At 44.3% G+C, this 27,163-nt stretch overlaps 2 protein-coding genes across 2 annotated transcripts in view; both read right to left on the bottom strand.

Annotated features, from left to right (window-relative positions):
* The window catches only part of cntn1b (contactin 1b), a 41,498-nt gene extending 31,385 nt beyond the window's left edge, over nucleotides 1-10,113 (bottom strand). The window contains exon 1 of the mRNA XM_065022090.1: nucleotides 10,041-10,113. Coding sequence (XP_064878162.1) covers nucleotides 10,041-10,113 — 73 coding nt within the window. The remainder of the gene's footprint in view (nucleotides 1-10,040) is intronic.
* Nucleotides 10,114-20,653: 10,540 nt separating this feature from the next.
* Nucleotides 20,654-27,163, bottom strand: part of nrcama (neuronal cell adhesion molecule a) — a 52,034-nt gene continuing 45,524 nt past the window's right edge. Inside the window, exon 31 of the mRNA XM_065021354.1 lies at nucleotides 20,654-22,886. Coding sequence (XP_064877426.1) covers nucleotides 22,652-22,886 — 235 coding nt within the window. The 3' untranslated portion in view covers nucleotides 20,654-22,651. The remainder of the gene's footprint in view (nucleotides 22,887-27,163) is intronic.

Genomic DNA, 27,163 nt, shown 5'->3' with positions numbered 1-27,163 from the left:
AAGAATGGTGTATAGGTATACATGACAGGTATACAATTCTTATCTAAACATAAAAGAGCAGACAGGAACAACAAGACCCAGAGTTCTGGGTGCAGAACAAATAATACAGAACACGACATACAAAACAAGGACACGTAGAAAGAAAGAGGGAAGATGTCCCCCTATTCCCCCCATCCCCTATTCCCCCCCTCCCAACTGCTCAAAGGTGGTAGGGCCAGCACACGCTGCCCAAAGGTAGATTAAAATATTACAATTGAGAGTGCGTTAATAAGTACAAATTCACAGCGCCGACTCGTCCAAGTAGGAGAGGAAAGGCTGCCAGATTTGATCAAAAGTTGATCATTTATTGTTCAGAATATATCTAATTCTTTCTAAGTGTACAGTGTTTGCCAATTCACTGAGCCATAATTTGGTAGAGGGCGCTTCCCTCCTTTTCCAAAACAACAAGATTAGTTTTTGCCGAGATGAGACCATACGAGATTAGTTGTTTTTGGGGGTTGGTTAATCCGTTTAGGGACTCAGATACTCCCAGGATTATCAGAAGCGGGTCTGGATCTATTGAAGTCTCCAAAACTTCAGAGAGGATCCTAAAATTCCACACCAATAACCATGCAAGCTAGAGCATAGGGCAAAGCAGTGGAGTAGTGTACCCTGCGTAGCCTGACATTTATCACATGTAGGGGATGTGTCAGGAAATATCCTATGCAGTTTAGTTTTGGAATAGTGTAATCTGTGTAATACCTTGAATTGTATGAGACGATGTCTGGAATTAATGGAGCATGTGTGGATATACTCCAAGCTCTCTTCCCAGTCTGCCACCGAGATGTCAGTCCCTAGTTCTTCCTCCCATTTTGCCTTGATGGCATCAGTAGAAGGTGTGCTAACAGATTGAAAAGCATCATATAGACGCGATATCAGTTTATCTGAGGTGGGGCATATTTTTATGCATCCGTCAAACATGGAAGGTTTAGCATTCCCAAATGTTGGGAGGTGTTTTCTAACGTAGTCTCTAATTTGTAGGTATCTGAAAAAATTACTTCTGGGAAGATTATAAGTTTCCCTCAGCAACTCAAAGGAAGCAAAGGTCCCTTCTATGTATAAATCCCCTATGGTACTTATCCCCAACTCTCCCCATCGCTCAAAGGTGTTATCAAGGTTAGAAGGGGCAAAGGAGGGATTCCTGGCGACAGGGAGCATGAATGACATTGGTCTGAGCTCAAAGTGGATTTTAATTTGCTTCCAGATTCGGACTGTGCTATGTATAATAGGACTGTTACAATAAAGTGACATCTCCAGATTGACAGGCGACAAAATCACAGCGCCAATAGAGAAGGGGTGACACTCCTCACGCTCCATACTAAGCCAGCTGGATGCCGGGAGTACGTCATCCAACAGAAACGTAACAATGCGGAGGTTAGCGGCCCAGTAATAAAATATAAAATTTGGGAGAGACAATCCTCCTTCCATCTTGGATTTACAGAGGTGTTTTTTACCTATCCTGTGTGTTTTATAATCCCAGATGAAAGGATTGATTATTGAGTCCAGTTGTTTATGAAAGGATTTAGGTATGAATACTGGGATGTTCTGATATAGGTAGAGCAGTTGTGGGAGGAAGTCCATTTTAATGACATTAATTCTTCCGAGCAGAGAAATTGGGAGAGTTCTCCAAAATAGTATGTTTGCTTTGAGTTTTTGTATCAGAGGGGAAATTCTCTTTAAATAGTAAGGAGTATTGTTTGGTAACTACAATTCCTAGGTAGGTAAATTTTTCTGAAGATTGCGACCGTATGGGCATTAATTCACTCTTGTTCCAATTTATTCTGTATCCCGAGAAGGTACCAAACAAATTGATCACATCAAGAATAGCTGGGATACTAGCCTGGGGTTCTGTTACATAGAGGAGGATGTCATCTGCGTATAGGGAGATCTTATTTAGAGTATCTTTAGTATTATAGCCGTGTATTGCTGCATGAGATCTAATCGTCTGAGCGAGCGGTTCGATAATTAGGGCGAAGAGCATAGGCGACAGCGCACAACCCTGCCTTGTCCCCCTGTTGAGGTTAAATCGGGGCGACAATGATTGGTTAGTGAGTATTCTGGCACAGGGGTTCCTATATAAAAGCTGGATCCAATTTATGAACCTATCTCCAATATTACATTTCTGTAGGACCTTGAATAGATAGGGCCACTCAACTTGGTCAAAGGCCTTTTCGGCGTCAAGAGATATGACGGCAAGGTCCACGTTGGGTAACCTCTGAGAATACATAATATTGAAGAGGCGCCTGAGATTGAAGAATGAGTTTCTGTTAGGGATAAAGCCGGTCTGATCCGAATGGACCAATTTGCCAATTAAAGTGCTAAGCCTGTTAGCCAGAGTTTTTGCTAAAATATTTTGGTCTGTATTAAGGAGAGATATTGGTCTGTATGACCCTACCTCTTCTGGATCTTTACCCTTCTTATGTATAACTGTAATGAACGCTTCGTCCAAAGTAGAAGGGAGAGCTCCATCCTCATTGGCCTGAATCAACATTTTGTGCAGATAGGGAGAGAGCATGTTGCTGAATGTTTTATAGAATTCACCAGGCTATCCATCTGGGCCCGGGGTCTTGCCACTCTTTAGAGATTTAATTGTTTCTCGAATATTTCCTTATTCAGGAAGTTAGAATCTTCCTGGTTCAGGGCAGGAAGATTACAGTCCTCCAAAAATGTTTGCATAATTAAGGGGTTAGGATCCGCTTTAGATGTATATAGAGTCTCATAAAACTGCCGGAATCTGTCATTGATGTCTTTGGGGGAAGAGAGTAATTCCCCAGATGCAGATTTAACCCTGTGAATCATTCGGTCACTCACATTTTTTTCGAAGTTGTCTGGCGAGTAATTTTTGTGGTTTGTCACCAAGCTCAAAATATTTTTGCTTGGCATAGAGAAAAGATCTTGCAATTTTAGCTGAGAGAATCTGATTATATTCAAATTTTAAAGAGGTAATTTTTTTATGTTTCTCCATAGATGGGTGGCTAGCATTCTCCCTATCCAGTAAGTGAATTTGTCCCTCTAGTTCTTCCAGTTTTCCTCTGTTTTGTCTACTCCTGGCAGCCTGAAAGGAGATGATACAGCCTCTCAGATAAGCCTTCAGTGTTTCCCACAATAATGCTGGGGAGGTCTCTGTGTTGTCGTTGGTATCAAAGAAAATTTAATTTGGTCTTTAAAGATATTCACAGAATGTTGGTTCTGTGAAGCTGAGGATTCAACCTCCAGACCCTCTCGTTTGGTACAATGTCACCCAATCTCAGGGAGAAGGTGAGTGGACTGTGGTCCGAGATTATAATATCATGATACCTCACATTGCAGGTATAGGGGAGTAGTCTAGCATCCAACAAAAAGTAGTCAATTCGAGTGTAAACCTTGTGAACATGAGAGTAAAAGGAGTATTCCCTACCCGTAGGGTTAGCGATCCTCCATATATCAAATAAGTTTGAATTTTTTATGTAGGTATTCAAGAATTCGCTTGAATGGGAGGTAGGGGTTCGCCGGGTAGAGGATCTATCCAAATATTGGTCTAGCACACAGTTAACGTCCCCTCCAATGACCAGGTTAGTATGGGAGATATCTGGAATCAGGGCAAGGACTCTTTTGAAAAAAGAGGGGTTGTCAATGTTTGGCCCATAGATATTTAGTAGAGTTACTGAGGTAGAGTGGATTTCTCCTATTGCAATCACATACCGACCCTCTTTATCCGCAATAGTGGTTTTATGTAGAAAGGGAATTCCTTTCCGTACCAGAATCGCTGTGCCTCTCTTTTTGGCAGAGAAGTTAGAGTGATACACTTGCCCCACCCACCTACACTTAAATCTGCTATGAGAGTTATTCTTCAGATGGGTTTCTTGCAAAAATATAATATCAGACGAGAGTGCTTTCAAGTGGGCTAGGACCTCGCCCCTCTTAATTGGTTCGTTTAAACCCTTGACATTCCAGGAAGTGAATGTAAGCCCCGCCCTCCTCTCGTTTGTAGTTCCTATGGTGGCCTGCATACCATGTAACTTGATAAAAAGGTAAGAAAGCGCACCAAGCCATCACGATCAGCATATGTAGCACCTACACCCGAGCAGTATCCAACCCACCCCTCCCCCCCTGCAAGCACCTTTACTTCCCACCCTGTTCCCCTAATTTCCCCAACACTTACCCCCCATCAACCCACATTTAACAGGCATGTACAAACAGGAGAGAAAAAAAAGGAAAAATAAAAATAATAAACACATTGTCTGGCCGATGCCAAAAAAGCACGGCGCGACCTCGAACAAGAGGTAAAACAAAAATAAAATCCCAACTATACGTTCACCTCTCACTATCCTAGAACTTCTACTAACATATGAACTGAGGAGGCTCCTTGAGTTAAGTGTTCAGTTAGCATCTAATAAACCTAAACCGAATAAGTTGCAACTTAAACATATTGTGCATTTAAGCGTCATCCTGGGTCAATCCCAGAGATAAGCAAGATATAGCCTCAAGATTATATTGCTAAGCACTGGCGGTCAAAAAATAAACCATCCGCAACCGACATAGTCAGCCGTACCTTTACATACTGTGGGTCAGGAGATCGGAACAAGGATTTGTTAAATTAAACGTTCCCCCCATAAAAAAAATATGTTTAATAAAAAATAAATAAAAATATATACCTTATATATATATATATATATATACATATACACACACACACACATATATACATACACACACATACACATACACATACCTATATATACATATATATACATACACATACATATACATGTATGTATACATACCCACACAAAAAAATCATATATAAAAATATATATTTAAAGAATATGTATATACATCCATATGCACACATACACATACAAACATTCATACCCCAGAATAACAATCTACACTGATTTAAAATATACACATACATAATACTAAAATGCTAAGAGAAAATAGTAATAAAGTACAAATAGTAATTATATGAACGCACACCTACACATACATAAGCACTACAGAGGGCTGGTGGGACTCTAGTCGGGAGGGAGGCCCACGGCCAGACAAAGGCAGAACGGCACAAAACATCAACTTGCTAACCAGGTGTCTGCCCCTCCCAACCATCACCCTCAGTCCCCTGCAAGCAATAAATAAATGGTATGGTAGTAAGAGTGATGTAAGGATTGTAAAATAAATAACGAAACTAAACAAAAGTGGGGGAATATAAGTATATCCATCCGAAGGTGTCAGCGATCAAACCTGGAAGTATAAAATATGCATCGCTGAGCACAGCCGGGATGAAAGTGAATTTAACGTTAAATGAGAGCTCTGACCGCCATCCATTGGTCTGCTCAGCGTCTTACATGCTCGGTAGCCCTTGTTGAGCCCGTTTAATACGTTTTCACCCAATATGGTATAGTATGGATTCGAGTCCATGAGCAGACCCTAACACGCAATAACAAGGCACTCTAACCTGTACGGGGGATTGGTGTATATCCCCGGATAAACTTCTCTGCGTCCAAAACCGAGGAGAGCCAAATCTTCTCACCGGAAGGCGGGGTAATTCTTAGTCTTGCAGGGAAGAGTAAGGCTGGGCGAAGATGGAGTTTGTAGAGTTTGGTCATGACATCTCTGTAGTCGGCGCGATGCTTTGCCACATCGGGCGCATAATCCTCATAGACACAGAATGGATGCCCTTTATGTGACAGGTTGCCCCTCATTCGAGCTTCACGCAGGATAAGATCCTTGGTCTTGAAACTGTGACAACAGATGATTACTGGGCGAGGACGTTGGCCCGGTCCAGGCACTGGGACAAGGGAGCGATGTGCGCGGTCCAGCTGGGGATCCGATTCCAAAACATCCGATCCCATTGCATCCTTCAATAGCTTGGCGAAGAAGTCGGTGGGGCGAGAGCCTGCCTCTATCCCCTCTGCCAGACCAACAACGCGAAGGTTATTACGTCTGGATCGGCCCTCCAGGTCCACCACTTTCACAGAAAGCCTCTGCACAGTATCCTGCAATGACGTGCATAGCTTCTCTAACTCGTCGATCCTACCAGCGTTGAATTCAGAAGCTTTCTCAAGGTCCACAATACTCTGGCCATGCGAAGCGACCGTTCGAATGATGGTCTCGATTTTGGTGTCCAGTTCAGCAATAGTGGCCTTAAGATCCTCAGCTATAGCAACACGTAGCTCCCCCAAAGCCCGGGTAAGTTCTGTAAGTGTCACGTTGTTACATGTGCCTCCCGCCATGTCTGTCTCGTTGTTTAGTGGGGAGTAGGCCTCCGCTGTGGATTTATTGTCCTTTGGTCGCTTATTACTCGGCATTTTCATATAAAAAGTTACAATCTTGTATTAGAAAGAAACGTTTGTTGTAAAAAGTGCCAAAGTTAAATTAGATTATTTCGCAAAAAAAGTAGCAGGAGCCTCTCACGCACAGCCGTTCACTCCAACATGCTAGCTCCGCCCCTCGAATGAAATAACCCTGAGCCTGAGTTGTATCTGATACAATTAGAAAGCCACTCAGATAACATGATGGCTTGATCTTGTGCTCATCATTGCTGATTTTGTTTCCTCATATCCACAACAAGAACAGTCACACACACAGATCTATGGATTCTATTCTTACGGTCCCGTCCACTGTCCTTGGCAGTTTGACAGTACCCTCAGTGTGGCAGCAGCCACAGATCTGAATTCATGTATTCATACGCTCCTGTCCACTGTCCTTAGCAGTTTGACAGTACCCTCAGTGTGGCAGCAGGCACAGATCTGAATTCATGTATTCATACGGTCCTGTCCACTGTCCTTAGCAGTTTGACAGTACCCTCAGTGTGGCAGCAGCCACAGATCTGAATTCATGTATTCATACGCTCCTGTCCACTGTCCTTGGCAGTTTGACAGTACCCTCAGTGTGGCAGCAGCCACAGATCTGAATTCATGTATTCATACGCTCCTGTCCACTGTCCTTGGCAGTTTGACAGTACCCTCAGTGTGGCAGCAGCCACAGATCTGAATTCATGTATTCATTGCTCCTGTCCACTGTCCTTAGCAGTTTGACAGTACCCTCAGTGTGGCAGCAGCCACAGATCTGAATTCATGTATTCATACGCTCCTGTCCACTGTCCTTGGCAGTTTGACAGTACCCTCAGTGTGGCAGCAGCCACAGATCTGAATTCATGTATTCATACGCTCCTGTCCACTGTCCTTGGCAGTTTGTCCTCAGTGTGGCAGCAGCAGATCTGAATTCATGTATTCATACGCTCCAGTTGGCAGTTTGACAGTACCCTCAGTGTGGCAGCAGCCACAGATCTGAATTCATGTATTCATACGCTCCTGTCCACTGTCCTTGGCAGTTTGACAGTACCCTCAGTGTGGCAGCAGCCACAGATCTGAATTCATGTATTCATACGCTCCTGTCCACTGTCCTTAGCAGTTTGACAGTACCCTCAGTGTGGCCGCAGCCACAGATCTGAATTCATGTATTCATACGCTCCTGTCCACTGTCCTTGGCAGTTTGACAGTACCCTCAGTGTGGCAGCAGCCACAGATCTGAATTCATGTATTCATACGGTCCCTGTCCCTGTCCACTGTCCACAGATCTGAATTAATGTATTCAGTTTGACAGTACCCTCAGTGTGGCAGCAGCCACAGATCTGAATTCATGTATTCATACGCTCCTGTCCACTGTCCTTGGCAGTTTGACAGTACCCTCAGTGTGGCAGCAGCCACAGATCTGAATTCATGTATTCATACGCTCCTGTCCACTGTCCTTGGCAGTTTGACAGTACCCTCAGTGTGGCAGCAGCCACAGATCTGAATTCATGTATTATTCCACTGTACAGTTTGACAGTCCAGTGTGTCCACTGTCCTGTTGGCAGTTTGACAGTACCCTCAGTGTGGCAGCAGCCACAGATCTGAATTCATGTATTCATACGCTCCCTGTCCACTGTCCTTAGCAGTTTGACAGTACCCTCAGTGTGGCAGCAGCCACAGATCTGAATTCATGTATTCATACGCTCCTGTCCACTGTCCTTAGCAGTTTAGCAGTGGCAGTTTTGATTCATGTATTCATACGCTCCTGTCCACTGTCCTTAGCAGTTTGACAGTACCCTCAGTGTGGCAGCAGCCACAGATCTGAATTCATGTATTCATACGCTCCTGTCCACTGTCCAGTGTAGCAGTTTGACAGTCCACCCTCAGTGTGGCAGCAGCCACAGATCTGAATTCATGTATTCATACGCTCCTGTCCACTGTCCTTGGCAGTTTGACAGTACCCTCAGTGTGGCAGCAGCCACAGATCTGAATTCATGTATTCATATGCTCCTGTCCACTGTCCTTAGCAGTTTGACAGTACCCTCAGTGTGGCAGCAGCCACAGATCTGAATTCATGTATTCATACGCTCCTGTCCACTGTCCTTGGCAGTTTGACAGTACCCTCAGTGTGGCAGCAGCCACAGATCTGAATTCATGTATTCATATGCTCCTGTCCACTGTCCTTAGCAGTTTGACAGTACCCTCAGTGTGGCAGCAGCCACAGATCTGAATTCATGTATTCATACGCTCCTGTCCACTGTCCTTAGCAGTTTGACAGTACCCTCAGTGTGGCAGCAGCCACAGATCTGAATTCATGTATTCATACGCTCCTGTCCACTGTCCTTAGCAGTTTGACAGTACCCTCAGTGTGGCAGCAGCCACAGATCTGAATTCATGTATTCATACGCTCCTGTCCACTGTCCTTAGCAGTTTGACAGTACCCTCAGTGTGGCAGCAGCCACAGATCTGAATTCATGTATTCATACGCTCCTGTCCACTGTCCTTGGCAGTTTGACAGTACCCTCAGTGTGGCAGCAACCACAGATCTGAATTCATGTATTCATATGCTCCTGTCCACTGTCCAGTTTGACAGCAGTTTGACAGTATTCCCTCAGTGTGGCAGCAGCCACAGATCTGAATTCATGTATTCATACGCTCCTGTCCACTGTCCTTAGCAGTTTGACAGTACCCTCAGTGTGGCAGCAGCCACAGATCTGAATTCATGTATTCATTTGGTTTGTTTTATTGTTGAATATCCTGGTGTAGAGACAATTCAGCTTTTAGCTGTAGAAATACAAACTGGATTCTATTAGATAGACCCCCCAGTGTGCAATTTCCATATCAATTCACTTTGGATGTTTAAATGATTTATAACACTCATGAGTCAGCAATATTCTCCAAATATACTGTAGTCATGCAGGCTTTTCTCTGTGAGGGGCTTTTTCCATTAATATATGCGTTCACACACACACACACACACACACACACACACACACTGCAGCGCTCAGACGGGTCCGGTCTGGCGTCACACATGCTCACACATCAGTTCTGCAGCAGTATATGAGAGTCATCCTGCAGCAAGACACACCTTCTGAATACTGAGAGGAGAGGGAGGGAAGGAGGGAGGGAGAGAGAGAGTGAGGATAGAGCGATAGGGAGAGCGAGGGAGACACAGAGCAAGTGAGAGAGAGAGAGAGAGAGAGAGAGAGAGAGAGAGAGTGAGGATAGAGCGATAGGAGAGCGAGGAGACACAGAGCAAGTGAGAGAGAGAGAGAGAGAGAGAGAGAGAGAGAGAGAGAGAGAGAGAGAGAGAGAGTGAGGATAGAGCGATAGGGAGAGCGAGGGAGACACAGAGCAAGTGAGAGAGAGAGAGAGAGAGAGAGAGAGAGAGAGAGAGAGAGAGAGAGAGAGGAGAGAGAGAGTGAGGATAGAGCGATAGGGAGAGCGAGGGAGACACAGAGCAAGTGAGAGAGAGAGAGAGAGAGAGAGAGAGAGAGAGAGAGAGAAAGAGAGACAGAGAGAAAGAGAGAAAGAGAGACAGAGAGAGAGAGAGAGAGAGAGCTGCTCTGAGTCTGCAGTATTCTCAGCTCTCTCAGAGGACAACACAACACCAGTCTCAATCGGCTGCAGCTAGTCACGCTATAGCTCCGCCCCTCACCTCACATTATCTAAAAGTGCAGTCATGCTGCATGCATAATACACTCCTGATTGAACACAGGATGTAGAGCATACCGTAGTCGTGTTTAGTGTCTTTAACACACCTCTGACACCCTATATCTGTAGAGAATCCTAGAGATACCCCCATATTTCCACAGTACTGGCCTCAGCATCCCTGTCTATTCAGCTACTCTATTGAACCCTGTCTGTTCAGCTACTATACTCAACCCGGTCTGTCCCAGCTACTCTACTGAACCCTGTCTGTTCAGCTAATCTACTGAACCCTGTCTGTTCAGCTAATCTACTGAACCCTGTCTGTCCCAGCTACTCTACTGAACCCTGTCTGTCCCAGCTACTCTACTGAACCCTGTCTGTCCAGCTACACTACTGAACCCTGTCTGTCCCAGCTACACTACTGAACCCTGTCTGTTCAGCTACTATACTCAACCCTGTCTGTCCCAGCTACTCTACTGAACCCTGTCTGTTCAGCTAATCTACTGAACCCTGTCTGTCCAGCTACACTACTGAACCCTGTCTGTTCAGCTACTATACTCAACCATGTCTGTCCCAGCTACTCTACTGAACCCTGTCTGTTCAGCTAATCTACTGAACCCTGTCTGTCCCAGCTACTCTACTGAACCCTGTCTGTCCCAGCTACACTACTGAACCCTGTCTGTTCAGCTAATCTACTGAACCCTGTCTGTTCCAGCTACTCTACTGAACCCTGTCTGTTCAGCTAATCTACTGAACCCTGTCTGTCCCAGCTACTATACTGAACCCTGTCTCTTCAGCTACTATACTGAACCCTGTCTGTTCAGCTATTATACTGAACCCTGTCTGTTCAGCTATTACACTGAACCCTGTCTGTTCAGCTACTATACTCAACCCTGTCTGGCCTAGCTACTCTACTGAACCCTGTCTGTCCCAGCTACTCTACTGAACCCTGTCTGTTCAGCTAATCTACTGAACCCTGTCTGTCCCAGCTACTATACTGAACCCTGTCTGTCCAGCTACTCTACTGAACCTTGTCTGTTCAGCTAATATACTGAACCCTGTCTGTCCCAGCTACTATACTGAACCCTGTCTGTCCAGCTACACTACTGAACCCTGTATGGCCAGCTACTAAACTGAACCCTGTATGGCCAGCTACTCTACTGAACCCTGTCTGTTCAGCTACTCTACTGAACCCTGTCTGTCCAGCTATTATACTGAACCCTTGGCCTAGCTACTCTACTGAACCCTGTCTGTCCAGCTATTATACTGAACCCTTGGTCTAGCTACTCTACTGAACCCTGTCTGTTCAGCTACTATACTGAACCCTGTCTGTTCCAGCTACTATACTGAACCTTGTCTGTCCAGCTACTATACTGAGCCCTGTCTGTCCAGCTACTCTACTGAACCTTGTCTGTTCAGCTACTATACTGAACCCTGTCTGTTCAGCTACTATACTGAACCCTGTCTGTTCAGCTACTATACTGAACCCTGTCTGTCCAGCTACTACACTGAACCCTGTCTGTTCAGCTACTATACTGAACCCTGTCTGTTCAACTACTCTACTGAACCCTGTCTGTCCAGCTACTATACTGAACCCTGTCTGTCCAGCTATTATACTGAACCCTGTCTCTCCTAAAGTCACTATGCAGTCCCAGAGCCCTTCAGAGTCAGATTGTGACCTAAGAGAGAGGAGAGAGAGGGGGGTGCTTCTGTTCCCAACCAAGGAGGGCCTACAGCAGCAACTAGATCTTCTGCACAGATTGCATCCGCCCTCTGCACAGAGAGAGGAGAGAGAGGAACTATCTACACTGAACAAAAATATAAACACAACATGTAAAGCGTTGATCCCATGTTTCATGAGTTGAAATAAAAGATCCCAAAATGTTCCATACTCACAAAAAGCTTATTTCTCTCAATATTTGTGCACAAAATGTGTTTACATCCGTCTTAGTGAGCATTTCTCCTTTGCCAAGATAATCCATCCATCTGACAAGTGTGGCATATCCAGAAGCTGATTAAACAGCATGATCATTATACAGGTGCACCTTGTGCTGGGGACCATAACAGGCCACTCTAAAATGTGCAGTTTTGTCACACAACACAATGCCACAAATGTATCAAGTTTTGAGGGAGCGTGCTATTGGCATGCTGACTGCAGGAATGTCCACCAGAGCTGTTGCCAGATAATTTAATGTTAATTTCTCTACCATAAGCTGTCTTCAACTTCATTTTAGAGAATTTGACAATACGTCCAACCATCCTCACAACCGCAGACCATGTGTATGGCGTGGTGTGGGTGAGCAGTTTGCTGATGTCAACATTGTGACCTGAGTGCCCCATGGTGGGTTATGGTATTGGCAGGAATAAGCTACGGAAAACAAACACAATTGCATTTTATCAATGGCGATTTCAATGCACAGAGATATCATGAGGAGATCCTGAGGCCCATTGCCGTGCCATTCCTCTGCCACCATCTCCTCATGTTTCAGCATGATAATGCACGGCCCCATGTCGCAAGGATCTATAGACAATTCCTGGAAGCTGAAATAGGTGATGAGTCATGACTAACAGAGGACGGTGCATTTCAGTATAAATGAGGAATAACTCAGGATTCTCCAGCTGAGCAGCTTCCAGCATTTATCATCTGATACGCTGCTGTCCTCCTCACACTCTCTTCTGGCTGGCTGGCTGACTGGCTGGCTGGCTGGCTGACTGACTGGCTGGCTGGCTGGCTGGCTGGCTGACTGGCTGGCTGGCTGACTGGCTGGCTGACTGTCTGGCTGGCTGACTCAACAATATTAGCATGTGCTGCCTAGCAGGAGCTCTAGGAATGACTCAGTGATTCATAAAGACTTAGACAACAGCTTTTGTACTGTATCCTAGCAGTATGTCAGACCCAGCCCTGACACTTGACCACTGCATAATCTCACTTATCAACAACTACTGTACTTTGTAAATGCAAGTGGTCCAATTTATGAGGCTGTATTATCTTCCTAACCTAATGTGTCATGAAGTCCATCCTCTATAATCCACACAGAATAGAATGCAATAGAATACATTGGAATGCAATAGAATAGAATAGAATGGAATGCTACAGAAAGTAATGGAATAGAATAGAATAGAATGGAATGCTATAGAAAATAATGGAATAGAATAGAATGGAATGTAAATCTTCCTCAGAGCACCACTGATATTGTTCTAGTGGATCCAGAGGCATAGTGAATATGATGAAGACAAGACTGTATGCATCTTCTACTCTCGTCTACTATCTCTGATCAAGTCCTGAGAGTTGGTTTTCTCTGTCATTCTGTAATCTGATCAACGGGACACTCGTATTTAGGTCAGCCCAGTATTAAGCTGCCTGCCTGGCCCACTGACTGAGTGGGTGTCTGTTTTTCCTGGCTGAACGCAGAGAAACACCACAGTAATAACACTGACCTCCATATATGTCTGCTTCATTTCTTTTCAGATTTGTATTCTGACTTCTGAATTATCCAGAGAAATATATAGGCCTGGAGTGAATGAAAAGTAATCACCAAAATGTCCTTTCCCCTAATATAAAATATCTTCAATAATGACATTTTTGTCTCTCAAACACCAATAATGTTAAATGAAAGCTATAAACATCCTATAATACCTGTGGTTATAATATTAAATGTATTCTATAAACACCCTATAATACCTGTGGTTATAATATTAAATGTATTCTATAAACACCCTATAATACCTGTGGTTATAATATTAAATGTATTCTATAAACACCCTATAATACCTGTGGTTATAATATGAAATGTATTCTATAAACACCCTATAATACCTGTGGTTATAATATTAAATGTATTCTATAAACATCCTATAATACCTGTGGTTATAATATTAAATGTATTCTATAAACATCCTATAATATCTGGCAGTTTGCTGATTGTTTTCCCATCTGCTTATGTGCAACTGAATTGACAACAACCAATATTGCCAGAGTTTAGTGGTGTGTTCACTGTCATTGCCTCTAATTAGGCTGTGCTACATCAATGAAGAACAGCCTAGAGGGTATGAAGGTATGAAGGTATGCCCCAAGCCAGCACGCTGTAGGACAGTTACATATATGATTATTACATATTGCAGGAGTTTGGTCAGATAACGGGTTACAGGACAGCCTAGAAGGTATGAAGGTATGAAGGTATGCCCCAAGCCAGCCCGCTGTAGGACAGTTACATATATGATTATTACATATTGCAGGAGTTTGGTCAGATAACGGGTTACAGGACAGCCCTGCCCAATGAGCCCGTAACGCATCATCCTTCAATTTCACCTTGCCTCGCCTCAACGCTGAGCTGCAGGGTACCCTCCCAAAATGAGACGCTAATTTCACAAACAACCTAGATGAGTAACTTGCCCACATTCATTTTTCAGAAGCCTATTAAATGTAATAAAGTACAGATGTGTAAATATCCGGAAGAATAGGCGCTCACCGGTCAAAAAGTGACTGCACATTACCCTCACACGCACCTCCCCTCGACTATGATGAGTATGGAACTGCAGTACGAGGCCAGCATTGGCAACTGACTATTCTGCATTGCGGTAGCACTCCGAAGCATTGCAGTTATCCCTGTCCTGGTCCGTCTTAAAATCCCTCACTGCAATCCACTAAAACCGACTAAATCTACAGACCCTATTCTACATGCATTATGCTCATGCCGTTTCAGCCTTACCTGTGAAATAGAATGAAACGGTATTTCAAATTATCCGCATAGCATGAACACCTGGATCAAAAGCGCATTGTCCCACAACCAAGCGCGAGGAGCAGCGCGTGCGTCTCAACTTTTCTATTGGAGGAGAGGATATGACTGACGGTGGTCGTAGGAAGGACGAGGAAGCGCATATCTGATCGCTATTGGAAGAGGAGGACGCAGGGAGGATGCCAGCATTGCGCACCGGCAGCGGTATCGCTGCCTGCAAAGCAAAGCCAACAAAGTAATCACATCAGCATTCTACATGATCGGTAGCCTACAATTTCAGAAAAAGTTTTTATTTGTAAAGATCTTAAAAGTGTTATCTGGCCACATTGTAATAATAATAGTTATATTGATATATATTGGACATTTATTGAGAGAGGTGGTAGAGGTGTGTGGAGGGGTGATGGGATGAGAGAGGTGGATGGAGGGGTGATGGATGAGAGAGGGTAGATGTGTGTGGAGGGGTGATGGGATGAGAGAGGGTAGAGGTGTGTGGAGGGGTGATGGATGAGAGAGGGTAGAGGTGTGTGGAGGGGTGATGGGATTAGAGAGGTGGTAGAGGTGTGTGGAGGGGTGATGGGATGAGAGAGGTGGTAGAGGTGGATGGAGGGGTGATGGGATGAGAGAGGTGGTAGAGGTGTGTGGAGGGGATGGGATGGGATGAGAGAGTTGGTAGGTGGAGGGTGAATGGATGAGAGAGGTGGTAGAGGTGTGTGGAGGGGTGATGGGATGAGAGAGGTGGATGGAGGGGTGATGGATGAGAGAGGGTAGATGTGTGTGGAGGGGTGATGGGATGAGAGAGGGTAGAGGTGTGTGGAGGGGTGATGGGATGAGAGAGGTGGATGGAGGGTGATGGATGAGAGAGGGTAGATGTGTGTGGAGGGGTGATGGGATGAGAGAGGGTAGAGGTGTGTGGAGGGGTGATGGATGAGAGAGGGTAGAGGTGTGTGGAGGGGTGATGGGATTAGAGAGGTGGTAGAGGTGTGTGGAGGGGTGATGGGATGAGAGAGGTGGTAGAGGTGGATGGAGGGGTGATGGGATGAGAGAGGTGGTAGAGGTGTGTGGAGGGGTGATGGGATGAGAGAGTTGGTAGAGGTGTGTGGAGGGGTGATGGATGAGAGAGGTGGTAGGTGGAGGGGTGAATGGATGAGAGAGGTGGTAGAGGTGGATGGAGGGGTGATGGATGAGAGAGATGGTAGAGGTGGATGGAGGGGTGATGGGATGAGAGAGGTGGTAGAGATGTGTGGAGGGGTGATGGGATGAGAGAGGTGGTAGTGGTGTGTGGAGGGGTGATGGGATGAGAGAGAGGGTAGAGGTGTGTGGAGGGGTGATGGATGAGAGAGGGTAGAGGTGTGTGGAGGGGTGATGGGATGAGAGAGGTGGTAGAGGTGTGTGGAGGGGTGATGGGATGAGAGAGGGTAGAGGTGTGTGGAGGGGTGATGGATGAGAGAGGTCGTAGAGGTGGATGGAGGAGAGATGGGATGAGAGAGGTGGTAGAGGTGGATGGAGGGTGATGGATGAGAGAGGGTAGAGGTGTGTGGAGGGGTGATGGGATGAGAGAGGTGGTAGAGGTATGTGGAGGGGTGATGGATGAGAGAGGTCGTAGAGGTGGATGGAGGAGAGATGGGATGAGAGAGGTGGTAGAGGTGGATGGAGGGTGATGGATGAGAGAGGTGGATGGAGGGGAGATGGGAGCTCTGTTGAGCTTTAGCTTGTTGATGCTCTCTCTCTCTCAATCTCAATCCCCAAATCCAGATTCTATAATCCCCAGTGTGGGTAATGAGGGGGAGAAATAGAGAGAAATAGCAGTTCTATACAGCAGGATCAGATCAAATCCAGATTCTATAATCCCCAGTGTGGGTAATGAGGGAGAGAAACAGAGAGAAATAGCAGTTCTATACAGCAGGATCAGATCAAAACAAGTCTCCCTCTATATATTTGAGTCACTAGGGTGCATAGTAGTCTAGTCACTAGGGTGCATAGTAGTCTAGTCACTAGTCACTAGGGTGCATAGTAGTCTAGTCACTAGGGTGCATAGTAGTCTAGTCACTAGGGTGCATAGTAGTCTAGTCACTAGTCACTAGGGTGCATAGTAGTCTAGTCACTAGGGTGCATAGTAGTCTAGTCACTAGGGTGCATAGTAGTCTAGTCACTAGTCACTAGGGTGCATAGTAGTCTAGTCATTAGTCACCAGGGTGCATAGTAGTCTAGTCACTAGGGTGCATAGTAGCCTAGTCACTAGTCACTAGGGTGCATAGTAGTCTAGTCACTAGTCACTAGGGTGCATAGTAGTCTAGTCATTAGTCACTAGGGTGCATAGTAGTCTAGTCACTAGGGTGCATAGTAGCCTAGTCACTAGTCACTAGGGTGCATAGTAGTCTAGTCACTAGTCACTAGGGTGCATAGTAGTCTAGTCACTAGTCACTAGGGTGCATAGTAGTCTAGTCACTAGGGTGCATAGTAGTCTAGTCACTAGGGTGCATAGTAGTCTAGTCACTAGTCACTAGGGTGCATAGTCTAGTACTTCACTGGATAAACAGCTGTACCGTTCAGTGTCCAAACAAGGTACATTGGACAAGGCCTTGTTATTGCATAATATACAGTAACATGTTACAAAGAACCTTGAATATCTCCAGCTATACATATCGAATCTATTGAAACAATACACAGGTATTCATGTTTGATATAGAATACAAATGAAATTATTAAAATAATGAGGGCTGAAAACTAAAGGAGGAATAAATCAGTCTGAAGTGAAATTCTGAAACCAACATTTATTTTTTTTTCATTTTAAAATACAAAATATTTAGCAATATTATATTATAGAGTAAACCATTTGACAGCCTTTCATGCTCTTTGTGTAGCTTCAACATTTACCAGAATGTTCTTCTATCATTTCATATATTATTTCCTGCAGTCACCAGGGTTTCACACTGCGTCCTGCTATCATTTAGTCTATATGTGAGTCTCAATGGATGAGCATGTCGTTTGTTTAATTGAATTATTTTCTCCTCCTCCTCCTCTCCTCCTCCTCCTCCTCTCCTCCTTACCCCATAAAGCCTTGAGCTAACAAAAGTAGTAACCTGACAAATTTGAAAAACAAAGTTGCACAGCAAATGAAAGAGTGAAAACTGTAAAAGGTCTCTCTTGCAATGCACCCAACACACCTTCAAACCCCCAGGTCAAGCTCTCGTCTGGCGTCTCTATACCCCCTGGAACCAAAACATCTAAGGTCAGGTCAAGCTCTCGTCTGGCGTCTCTATACCCCCTGGAACCAAAACATCTACAGTCAGGTCAAGCTCTCGTCTGGCGTCTCTATACCCCCTGGAACCAAAACATCTACAGTCAGGTCAAGCTCTCGTCTGGCGTCTCTATACCCCCTGGAACCAAAACATCTACAGTCAGGTCAAGCTCTCGTCTGGCGTCTCTATACCCCCTCGAACCAAAACATCTACAGTCAGGTCAAGCTCTCGTCTGGCGTCTCTATACCCCCTGGAACCAAAACATCTACAGTCAGGTCAAGCTCTCGTCTGGCGTCTCTATACCCCCTGAACCAAAACATCTACAGTCAGGTCAAGCTCTCGTCTGGCGTCTCTATACCCCCTGGAACCAAAACATCTACAGTCAGGTCAAGCTCTCGTCTGGCGTCTCTATACCCCCTGGAACCAAAACATCTGCAGTCAGGTCAAGCTCTCGTCTGGCGTCTCTATACCCCCTGGAACCAAAACATCTACAGTCAGGTCAAGCTCTCGTCTGGCGTCTCTATACCCCCTGGAACCAAAACATCTACAGTCAGGTCAAGCTCTCGTCTGGCGTCTCTATACCCCCTGGAACCAAAACATCTACAGTCAGGTCAAGCTCTCGTCTGGCGTCTCTATACCCCCTCGAACCAAAACATCTACAGTCAGGTCAAGCTCTCGTCTGGCGTCTCTATACCCCCTCGAACCAAAACATCTACAGTCAGGTCAAGCTCTCGTCTGGCGTCTCTATACCCCCTCGAACCAAAACATCTACAGTCAGGTCAAGCTCTATTTACATATTACAACAAAATATCTACACACAGAAAGCAGACACATTTGGAAACTAAAAACTTGATGCAAGTTGTGAAAATGTAGATCATGTAAATCTGGAATTTTCTCTTGAAATTCTCCCTTCGTCTTCCAGGTGACATATGGAGCAGTTGATTTGTTTCTGCCAAGATGGCCGGACCGCTTCACACAACAGACTGTCATCACCTAGAAGAGGAGCTATAGAATACGACACACACACACACACACACACACACACACACACACACACACACACACACACACACACACGCACCACACACACAGATGCACACACACACAGATGCACAAGACACACACACACACACACACACACACACACACACACACACACACACACACACACACACACACACACACACACACACACACACACACACACACACACACACACACACACACACACACACACACACACACACACACACACACACAACACACACACACACGTTCTTGTAGATTATCCAACTCCACTGACTACTGGGTGGAGACTACACACTAAACTCCAAGGTTGCGCTCTGAGTTACAGCAAAACATGACAACATACACATATAAACGTTTAAATGCAAAAAAAAAACAAATCACCAGCACATATTACTATTGACATTTTCCAATGAAACAAGCAACATTTCATTCCTTATGATGAATAGGCAAAACACATTCAATATCTTCCATACCTTTCAGCCCCTTCAGTTCATATCGGCTGGTTTACATCATAGCAGTAGTTCACCCCATCCTTAATGGCAGTTAACCAGAGAGTTAAACAATAGGCTGCATCTGAAATGGGACCCTATTCCCTTTAGTACCCTACTTTTGACAAGGGCACTCTATATAGTGCACTACTTTTGACCAGAGCCGTATGCGCCCTGGTGAAAAGTAGTGTACTATATAGGGGGAAAGGGTGCCATGTCAGGTGCACCATAGGTTGGCAGTAGTTTAGTTTAGTGCTGCTGGTCTGGTCCGTAGCCCTTCCTCTAGGTGTGACGCTGAGAGGAGAGACGAGACCATGGATGATGATAGACTATTCTCCTGTGGTGTTGGTTAGTGATTCATTTCTTTAGGTTAGTAAATAATCTCTCATGGCTGGGTCTTTACATGGACCCATGACAACTGGACCGGATTGGAACCATAGAAACAGAATGATGGAATGAATGTCATTCTATTTCTGCGTATTGGAACCGGTTCTGCTTTGTGTTTTAGAACCAGGTTCTGCTCTGAGTATTGGAACCGGTTCTGCTTTGTGTTTTAGAACCAGGTTCTGCTCTGAGTATTGGAACCAGGTTCTGCTCTGAGTATTGGAACCAGGTTCTGCTCTGTGTATTGGAACCGGTTCTGCTCTGAGTATTGGAACCAGGTTCTGCTCTGTGTATTGGAACCGGTTCTGCTCTGAGTATTGGGACCAGGTTCTGCTCTGTGTATTGGAACCAGGTTCTGCTCTGTGTATTGGAACCGGTTCTGCTCTGTGTATTAGAACCACAGTTCTGCTATGTGGATGAGGGGATGTGTATGGGTATGAATCTAGAACTCAGGCTGTTCTCCACAAAGGCACTATTAACCGTGCTGAAGGGTTCTCTGGTTTTGCACCGCCTGCAGTTTGTATCGGGTTCCAGACCTGGCTCAGAATAGTTTGATTTCATTGCATTACGATGCGCTCGATTTAGCTTGTCTGCTGTGCAGAGTTCACCCAGGTGGGTGGGGATCTCTGGTGATGGTACTATTATATTGGTTCCACAAGCGAAATAGAGAACACCTAAAGTGTTTGCAAGAAAACAAATAGTTTACTATTTTGACACAGGTCTGCTCTGGGAACTGCAACAGAAACTTAGCACCGCAAGACTGTTCTCTCTCTCTCTCTCTCTCTCTCTCTCTTGTTCTCTCTCTCTCTTGTTCTCTCTCTCTCTCTCTCTCTCTCTTGTTCTCTCTCTCTTGTTCTCTCTCTCCACACAAGGTAGGAGCGTGGAGATGCAATGCTGTTGAACTATGCTGGATGGTGGCCATTTTATAGGTTAGGCCAACATGTTGATCAATGATTGTTCCATGATCAGAGAGGCTGTATGCAGTCTCAGCTGAGTGTGTGGTGAGGCTGTATGCAGTCTCAGCTGAGTGTGTGGTGAGGCTGTATGCAGTCTCAGCTGAGTGTGTGGTGAGGCTGTATGCAGTCTCAGCTGAGTGTGTGGTGAGGCTGTATGCAGTCTCAGCTGAGTGTGTGGTGAGGCTGTATGCAGTCTCAGCTGAGTGTGTGGTGAGGCTGTATGCGGTCTCAGCTGAGTGTGTGGTGAGGCTGTATGCAGTCTCAGCTGAGTGTGTGGTGAGGCTGTATGAGGTCTCAGCTGAGTGTGTGGTGAGGCTGTATGCCGTCTCAGCTGAGTGTGTGGTGAGGCTGTATGCAGTCTCAGCTGAGTGTGTGGTGAGGCTGTATGAGGTCTCAGCTGAGTGTGTGGTGAGGCTGTATGCAGTCTCAGCTGAGTGTGTGGTGAGGCTGTATGCAGTCTCAGCTGAGTGTGTGGTGAGGCTGTATGCAGTCTCAGCTGAGTGTGTGGTGAGGCTGTATGCAGTCTCAGCTGAGTGTGTGGTGAGGCTGAATGATCAATGGGTCTGTTCCAATCTCCATGTTAGATAGCAGAGCCACTGCAACAAGACCATGTGTCTGGTGGAACGGAAGACAACTCAACAACAACCCTTGAAAAACCAAAGAAAGACAAACAGCAATGTCTGTGTGGAGTGTAGGATCGTTGGAGAGAGGTGTGGAGTGTAGGATCGTTGGAGAGAGGTGTGGAGTGTAGGATCGTTGGAGAGAGGTGTGGAGTGTAGGATCGTTGGAGGTGTGGAGTGTCGGTGTTATTCTGTATTAATTATCACTCGTTTTCTCTTCAGGGCTACAAACTATGTTTATCCCTGACCATCCAGTCCATAGATGTGCTCTGCTATTACAGTATACATACAAACACCTCCTGTCTTACAAAAATAACATGTCACAAAAGCATTTCAACTGAGTCACACTTTTCACAGCAATGTCCACAAAGACATTGATGACGCCATAGTTTTCCCCCGTAATTATAATACCAATATAACACTTCTGACAGTAGAAAGGTAAGATGATGAAAGGCATAACCAGTAGTTGAAGGTGCTCCGTCATCGCGTACAGTCAGTCAACGTGAATCTCTGCTCCCACACTAGACACCAGTATGATTCCGTGTGTAATGGTTTAGAATATCATTCATTCCATGCAGTATATTAATCAGAAGCAGATGGATGTATAGAATGGAAAACTGTATACTGTTGACTGCCATGTTGGGTGATGTGGAGAAAATATATATTCTAATGGATATCATTGTTTGCAAAAAGACAACGATCTATATATGTCATCATATATACGTTTGCAAAAGCTAAAATGGCCCTAACACACACATGCCCTCTCCAGCACTTTGTGGAGCAGTCTGGGTGATGAGAACCAACCCAGTCTGCTCCTGGAATACATTCCTCCACTTCCTGCTTGTCAGTGTTGCCTTCTCCTCCATCCTCCATCTCTCTCTGTCTGTTTCTGGGCTCCTACATCCCTCCTTCTACTTTTTCAAATGGTTCTAAGGTTCTTCTTCTCATGTCTGTTCTGGTTGGTTAGTTGTTTCTCCCATCGTGTGATAGTGAGGGTGGTGAGAGTAGTCACAGTGTGATGGGGGGGGGGGGGGGAGTTGGCGGGCAGGAGGAGCAGGCTGTGGAGAGATGACAGGGTGTGACAGAAGTAGCCATGGTGATGGGTGGCCACAGTCTCCATGGTGACATGTCCTTATGGTGGCAGGTCTCCATGGTGACAGGTCAGGTCACCACAGTGACGGTTTCCATGGCAGCCAGTCGTCATGGCATCGCCATCGGCTAGCGGTGACTGTCTCTCTACCTAGACGAAGGAGTTCATAGCGTTGACCGGCGAGGGCGCCTCGGAGCTCTCGTTGCCCTCATGCGTGTCTTTCTCCTTCTTGCCGCTGTACTGGCCGATGAAGGATCCATCCTCGTTGAACTGCCCATCCCCTCCCTCGCCGTAGTCCACCAGGCTGTCATCACTGTCGTCCCTCTTCACCGTTCCGTTGGACGGCGTCCGGCTGCCCTTCAGAGGCTTGTGGTCCTCCGTGTCACTAAGGGTTAGGAGGGAGAGGCAGAGAAACGGTTTACTTTAGGTCAGATAGTGGTGGCTAAGTTTGGTCCTAGAGAGATATAGGGGGTGCAGGGTTTTGTTCCAGCCTGGCATTGATGCACCTAATTCACCTGACCAAGGTCTTGTTTAGTATGTGTTCAAGCTTGGCTGGAGCAAAAGCCTGGAACACCTAGATCTGCGGGACTGGACTTGGTGACGAATACTTTGACATGATTCCATTTCAATCAATAAGGCGTGCTTCTCAACATAACTCACATACTAGGCAGACATCAGACCATGTGCTATCCATTAAATCTACATGCATTTAAAGACTCAGAGGGATTCAAATAACAGATCTGTCCAAAATGCACAGGGGTCTTAATGGTCTGGAGTCGAGGGGCTGAGTCGTACAAAAACCATTTTATTGAAATTACAAACTGAACTGATTCTGGTGGATCAATCTACCAGTATAAGTGCAGCATGCTATATCCTGTTCAACATTAACACCACGGTGACACTATATCCTGTTCAACATTAACACCACGGTGACACTATATCCTGTTCAACATTAACACCACGGTGACACTATATCCTGTTCAACATTAACACCACGGTGACACTATATCCTGTTCAACATTAACACCACGGTGACACTATATCCTGTTCAACATTAACACCACGGTGACACTATATCCTGTTCAACATTAACACCACGGTGACACTATATCCTGTTCAACATTAACACCACGGTGACACTATATCCTGTTCAACATTAACACCACGGTGACACTATATCCTGTTCAACATTAACACCACGGTGACACTATATCCTGTTCAACATTAACACCACGGTGACACTATATCCTGTTCAACATTAACACTATATCCTGTTCAACATTAACACCACGGTGACACTATATCCTGTTCAACATTAATCCTGTTCAACATTAACACCACGGTGACGGTGACAATATATCCTGTTCAACATTAACACCACGGTGACACTATATCCTGTTCAACATTACACTATATCCTGTTCAACATTAACACGGTGACACTATATCCTGTTCAACATTAACACACTGACACACTATATCCTGTTCAACATTAACACCACAGTGACACTATATCCTGTTCAACATTGACACTATATCCTGTTCAACATTAACACCACAGTGACACTATATCCTGTTCAACATTAACACTATATCCTGGTCAACATTAACACTATATCCTGTTCAACATTAACACTACGGTGACACTATATCCTGTTCAACATTAACACCACAGTGACACTATATCCTGTTCAACATTAACACCACTGTGACACTATATCCTGTTCAACATTAACACTATATCCTGTTCAACATTAACACTATATCCTGTTCAACATTAACACTATATCCTGTTCAACATTAACACCACGGTGACACTATATCCTGTTCAACATTAACACTATATCCTGTTCAACATTAACACTAGGTGACACTATATCCTGTTCAACATTAACACCACGGTGACACTATATCCTGTTCAACATTAACACCACAGTGACAATATATCCTGTTCAACATTAACACCACGGTGACACTATATCCTGTTCAACATTAACACTATATCCTGTTCAACATTAACACTATATCCTGTTCAACATTAACACTATATCCTGTTCAACATTAACACTATATCCTGTTCAACATTAACACTATATCCTGTTCAACATTAACACTATATCCTGTTCAACATTAACACTATGGTGACACTATATCCTGTTCAACATTAACACCACAGTGACACTATATCCTGTTCAACATTAACACTATACTGGTGACACTATATCCTGTTCAACATTAACACTATATCCGGTGACACTATATCCTGTTCAACATTAACACTATATCCTGTTCAACATTAACACTATATCCTGTTCAACATTAACACTATATCCTGTTCAACATTAACACCACTGTGACACTATATCCTGTTCAACATTAACACTATATCCTGTTCAACATTAACACTATATCCTGTTCAACATTAACACTATATCCTGTTCAACATTAACACTATATCCTGTTCAACATTAACACTATATCCTGTTCAACATTAACACCACGGTGACACTATATCCTGTTCAACATTAACACCACGGTGACACTATATCCTGTTCAACATTAACACTATATCCTGTTCAACATTAACACTAGGTGACACTATATCCTGTTCAACATTAACACCACAGTGACACTATATCCTGTTCAACATTAACACTATATCCTGTTCAACATTAACACCACGGTGACACTATATCCTGTTCAACATTAACACTATATCCTGTTCAACATTAACACTATATCCTGTTCAACATTAACACTAGGTGACACTATATCCTGTTCAACATTAACACCACGGTGACACTATATCCTGTTCAACATTAACACTATATCCTGTTCAACATTAACACTATATCCTGTTCAACATTAACACTATATCCTGTTCAACATTAACACTATTAACACCACAGTGACACTATATCCTGTTCAACATTACGGTGACACTATATCCTGTTCAACATTAACACTATATCCTGTTCAACATTAACACTATATCCTGTTCAACATTAACACTATATCCTGTTCAACATTAACACCACAGTGACACTATATCCTGTTCAACATTAACACTATATCCTGTTCAACATTAACACTATATCCTGTTCAACATTAACACTATATCCTGTTCAACATTAACACTATATCCTGTTCAACATTAACACTATATCCTGTTCAACATTAAGACTATATCCTGTTCAACATTAAGACTATATCCAGTTCAACATTAACACTATATCCTGTTCAACATTAACACTACGGTGACACTATATCCTCTTCAACATTAACACCACAGTGACAATATATATATTAGGCAACTCAATATTAGGAAGGTGTCGTTAATGTTCTGTACACTCTGTGTATATACCTATATTAGATCGACATTACAATGGCACAACTCATAAATACAACCGAATGTTGACATTTTTCTACCCAAAAGGGAACATTGAAAGCAACTGAAAATGAAGCCAAACAGGATATGCAGTCAAATAGTATCTTCTGATTTTAGTGACTGTTAGTGTTAAGTAAATAGAACCGGATTACAATCAGGTGCTGGCCAACAAACAGGTGAGTTAAACTGACACAGTATAATCTGTACTGGGTTCAACAAGGCCCAGCTGTCTCCTTTAGTATCAGTTTAGACACACACACAGACCTGTATCAGACGGTGTGTGTTGCATGCCAGGCTTGCTGTATGCTCATAGCATAATGCTAACCCTCTTACCTTTCCAGGGACCTACACCCCAAAGACAGAGAACAATGGAGGAACACATGAAGAGTGGTGGATGAGAAAATACATTCTGCTATGTGCTTTATTACAGTAGCAGCCTGATATCAAACAGTCAACCCATGTATTACAGTAGCAGCCTGATATCAAACAGTCAACCCATGTATTACAGTAGCAGCCTGATATCAAACAGTCAACCCATGTATTACAGAAGCAGCCTGATATCAAACAGTCAACCCATGTATTACAGTAGCAGCCTGATATCAAACAGTCAACCCATGTATTACAGTAGCAGCCTGATATCAAACAGTCAACCCATGTATTACAGTAGCAGCCTGATACCAAACAGTCAACCCATGTATTACAGTGGCAGCCTGATATCAAACAGTCAACCCATGTATTACAGTGGCAGCCTGATATCAAACAGTCAACCCATGTATTACAGTAGCAGCCTGATATCAAACAGTCAACCCATGTATTACAGTAGCAGCCTGATATCAAACAGTCAACCCATGTATTACAGTAGCAGCCTGATATCAAACAGTCAACCCATGTATTACAGTAGCAGCCTGATATCAAACAGTCAACCCATGTATTACAGTAGCAGCCTGATATCAAACAGTCAACCCATGTATTACAGCAGCCTGATATCAAACAGTCAACCCATGTATTACAGTAGCAGCCTGATATCAAACAGTCAACCCATGTATTACAGTAGCAGCCTGATATCAAACAGTCAACCCATGTATTACAGTGGCAGCCTGATATCAGTCAACACGTTTGAAGCTCCACAATTATTATTACTATACTAACTAAAAACTAAAAACCCCCAAAAGATTTGGCACACAAAGTATGATGATGATGATGTCACAAGATGCAGATTGAGACACATTCAGCAGCAAAGCTTGATACAACTTCTCATCAATGATAGCATGACAG

This window comes from Oncorhynchus nerka, linkage group LG8 (genome assembly GCF_034236695.1).
Source record: "Oncorhynchus nerka isolate Pitt River linkage group LG8, Oner_Uvic_2.0, whole genome shotgun sequence".
NCBI classification, from domain to species: domain Eukaryota; kingdom Metazoa; phylum Chordata; class Actinopteri; order Salmoniformes; family Salmonidae; genus Oncorhynchus; species Oncorhynchus nerka.
The sequence above is the reverse complement of the archived record's forward strand: the minus strand, read 5'-3'. Positions and strand labels throughout refer to the sequence as shown.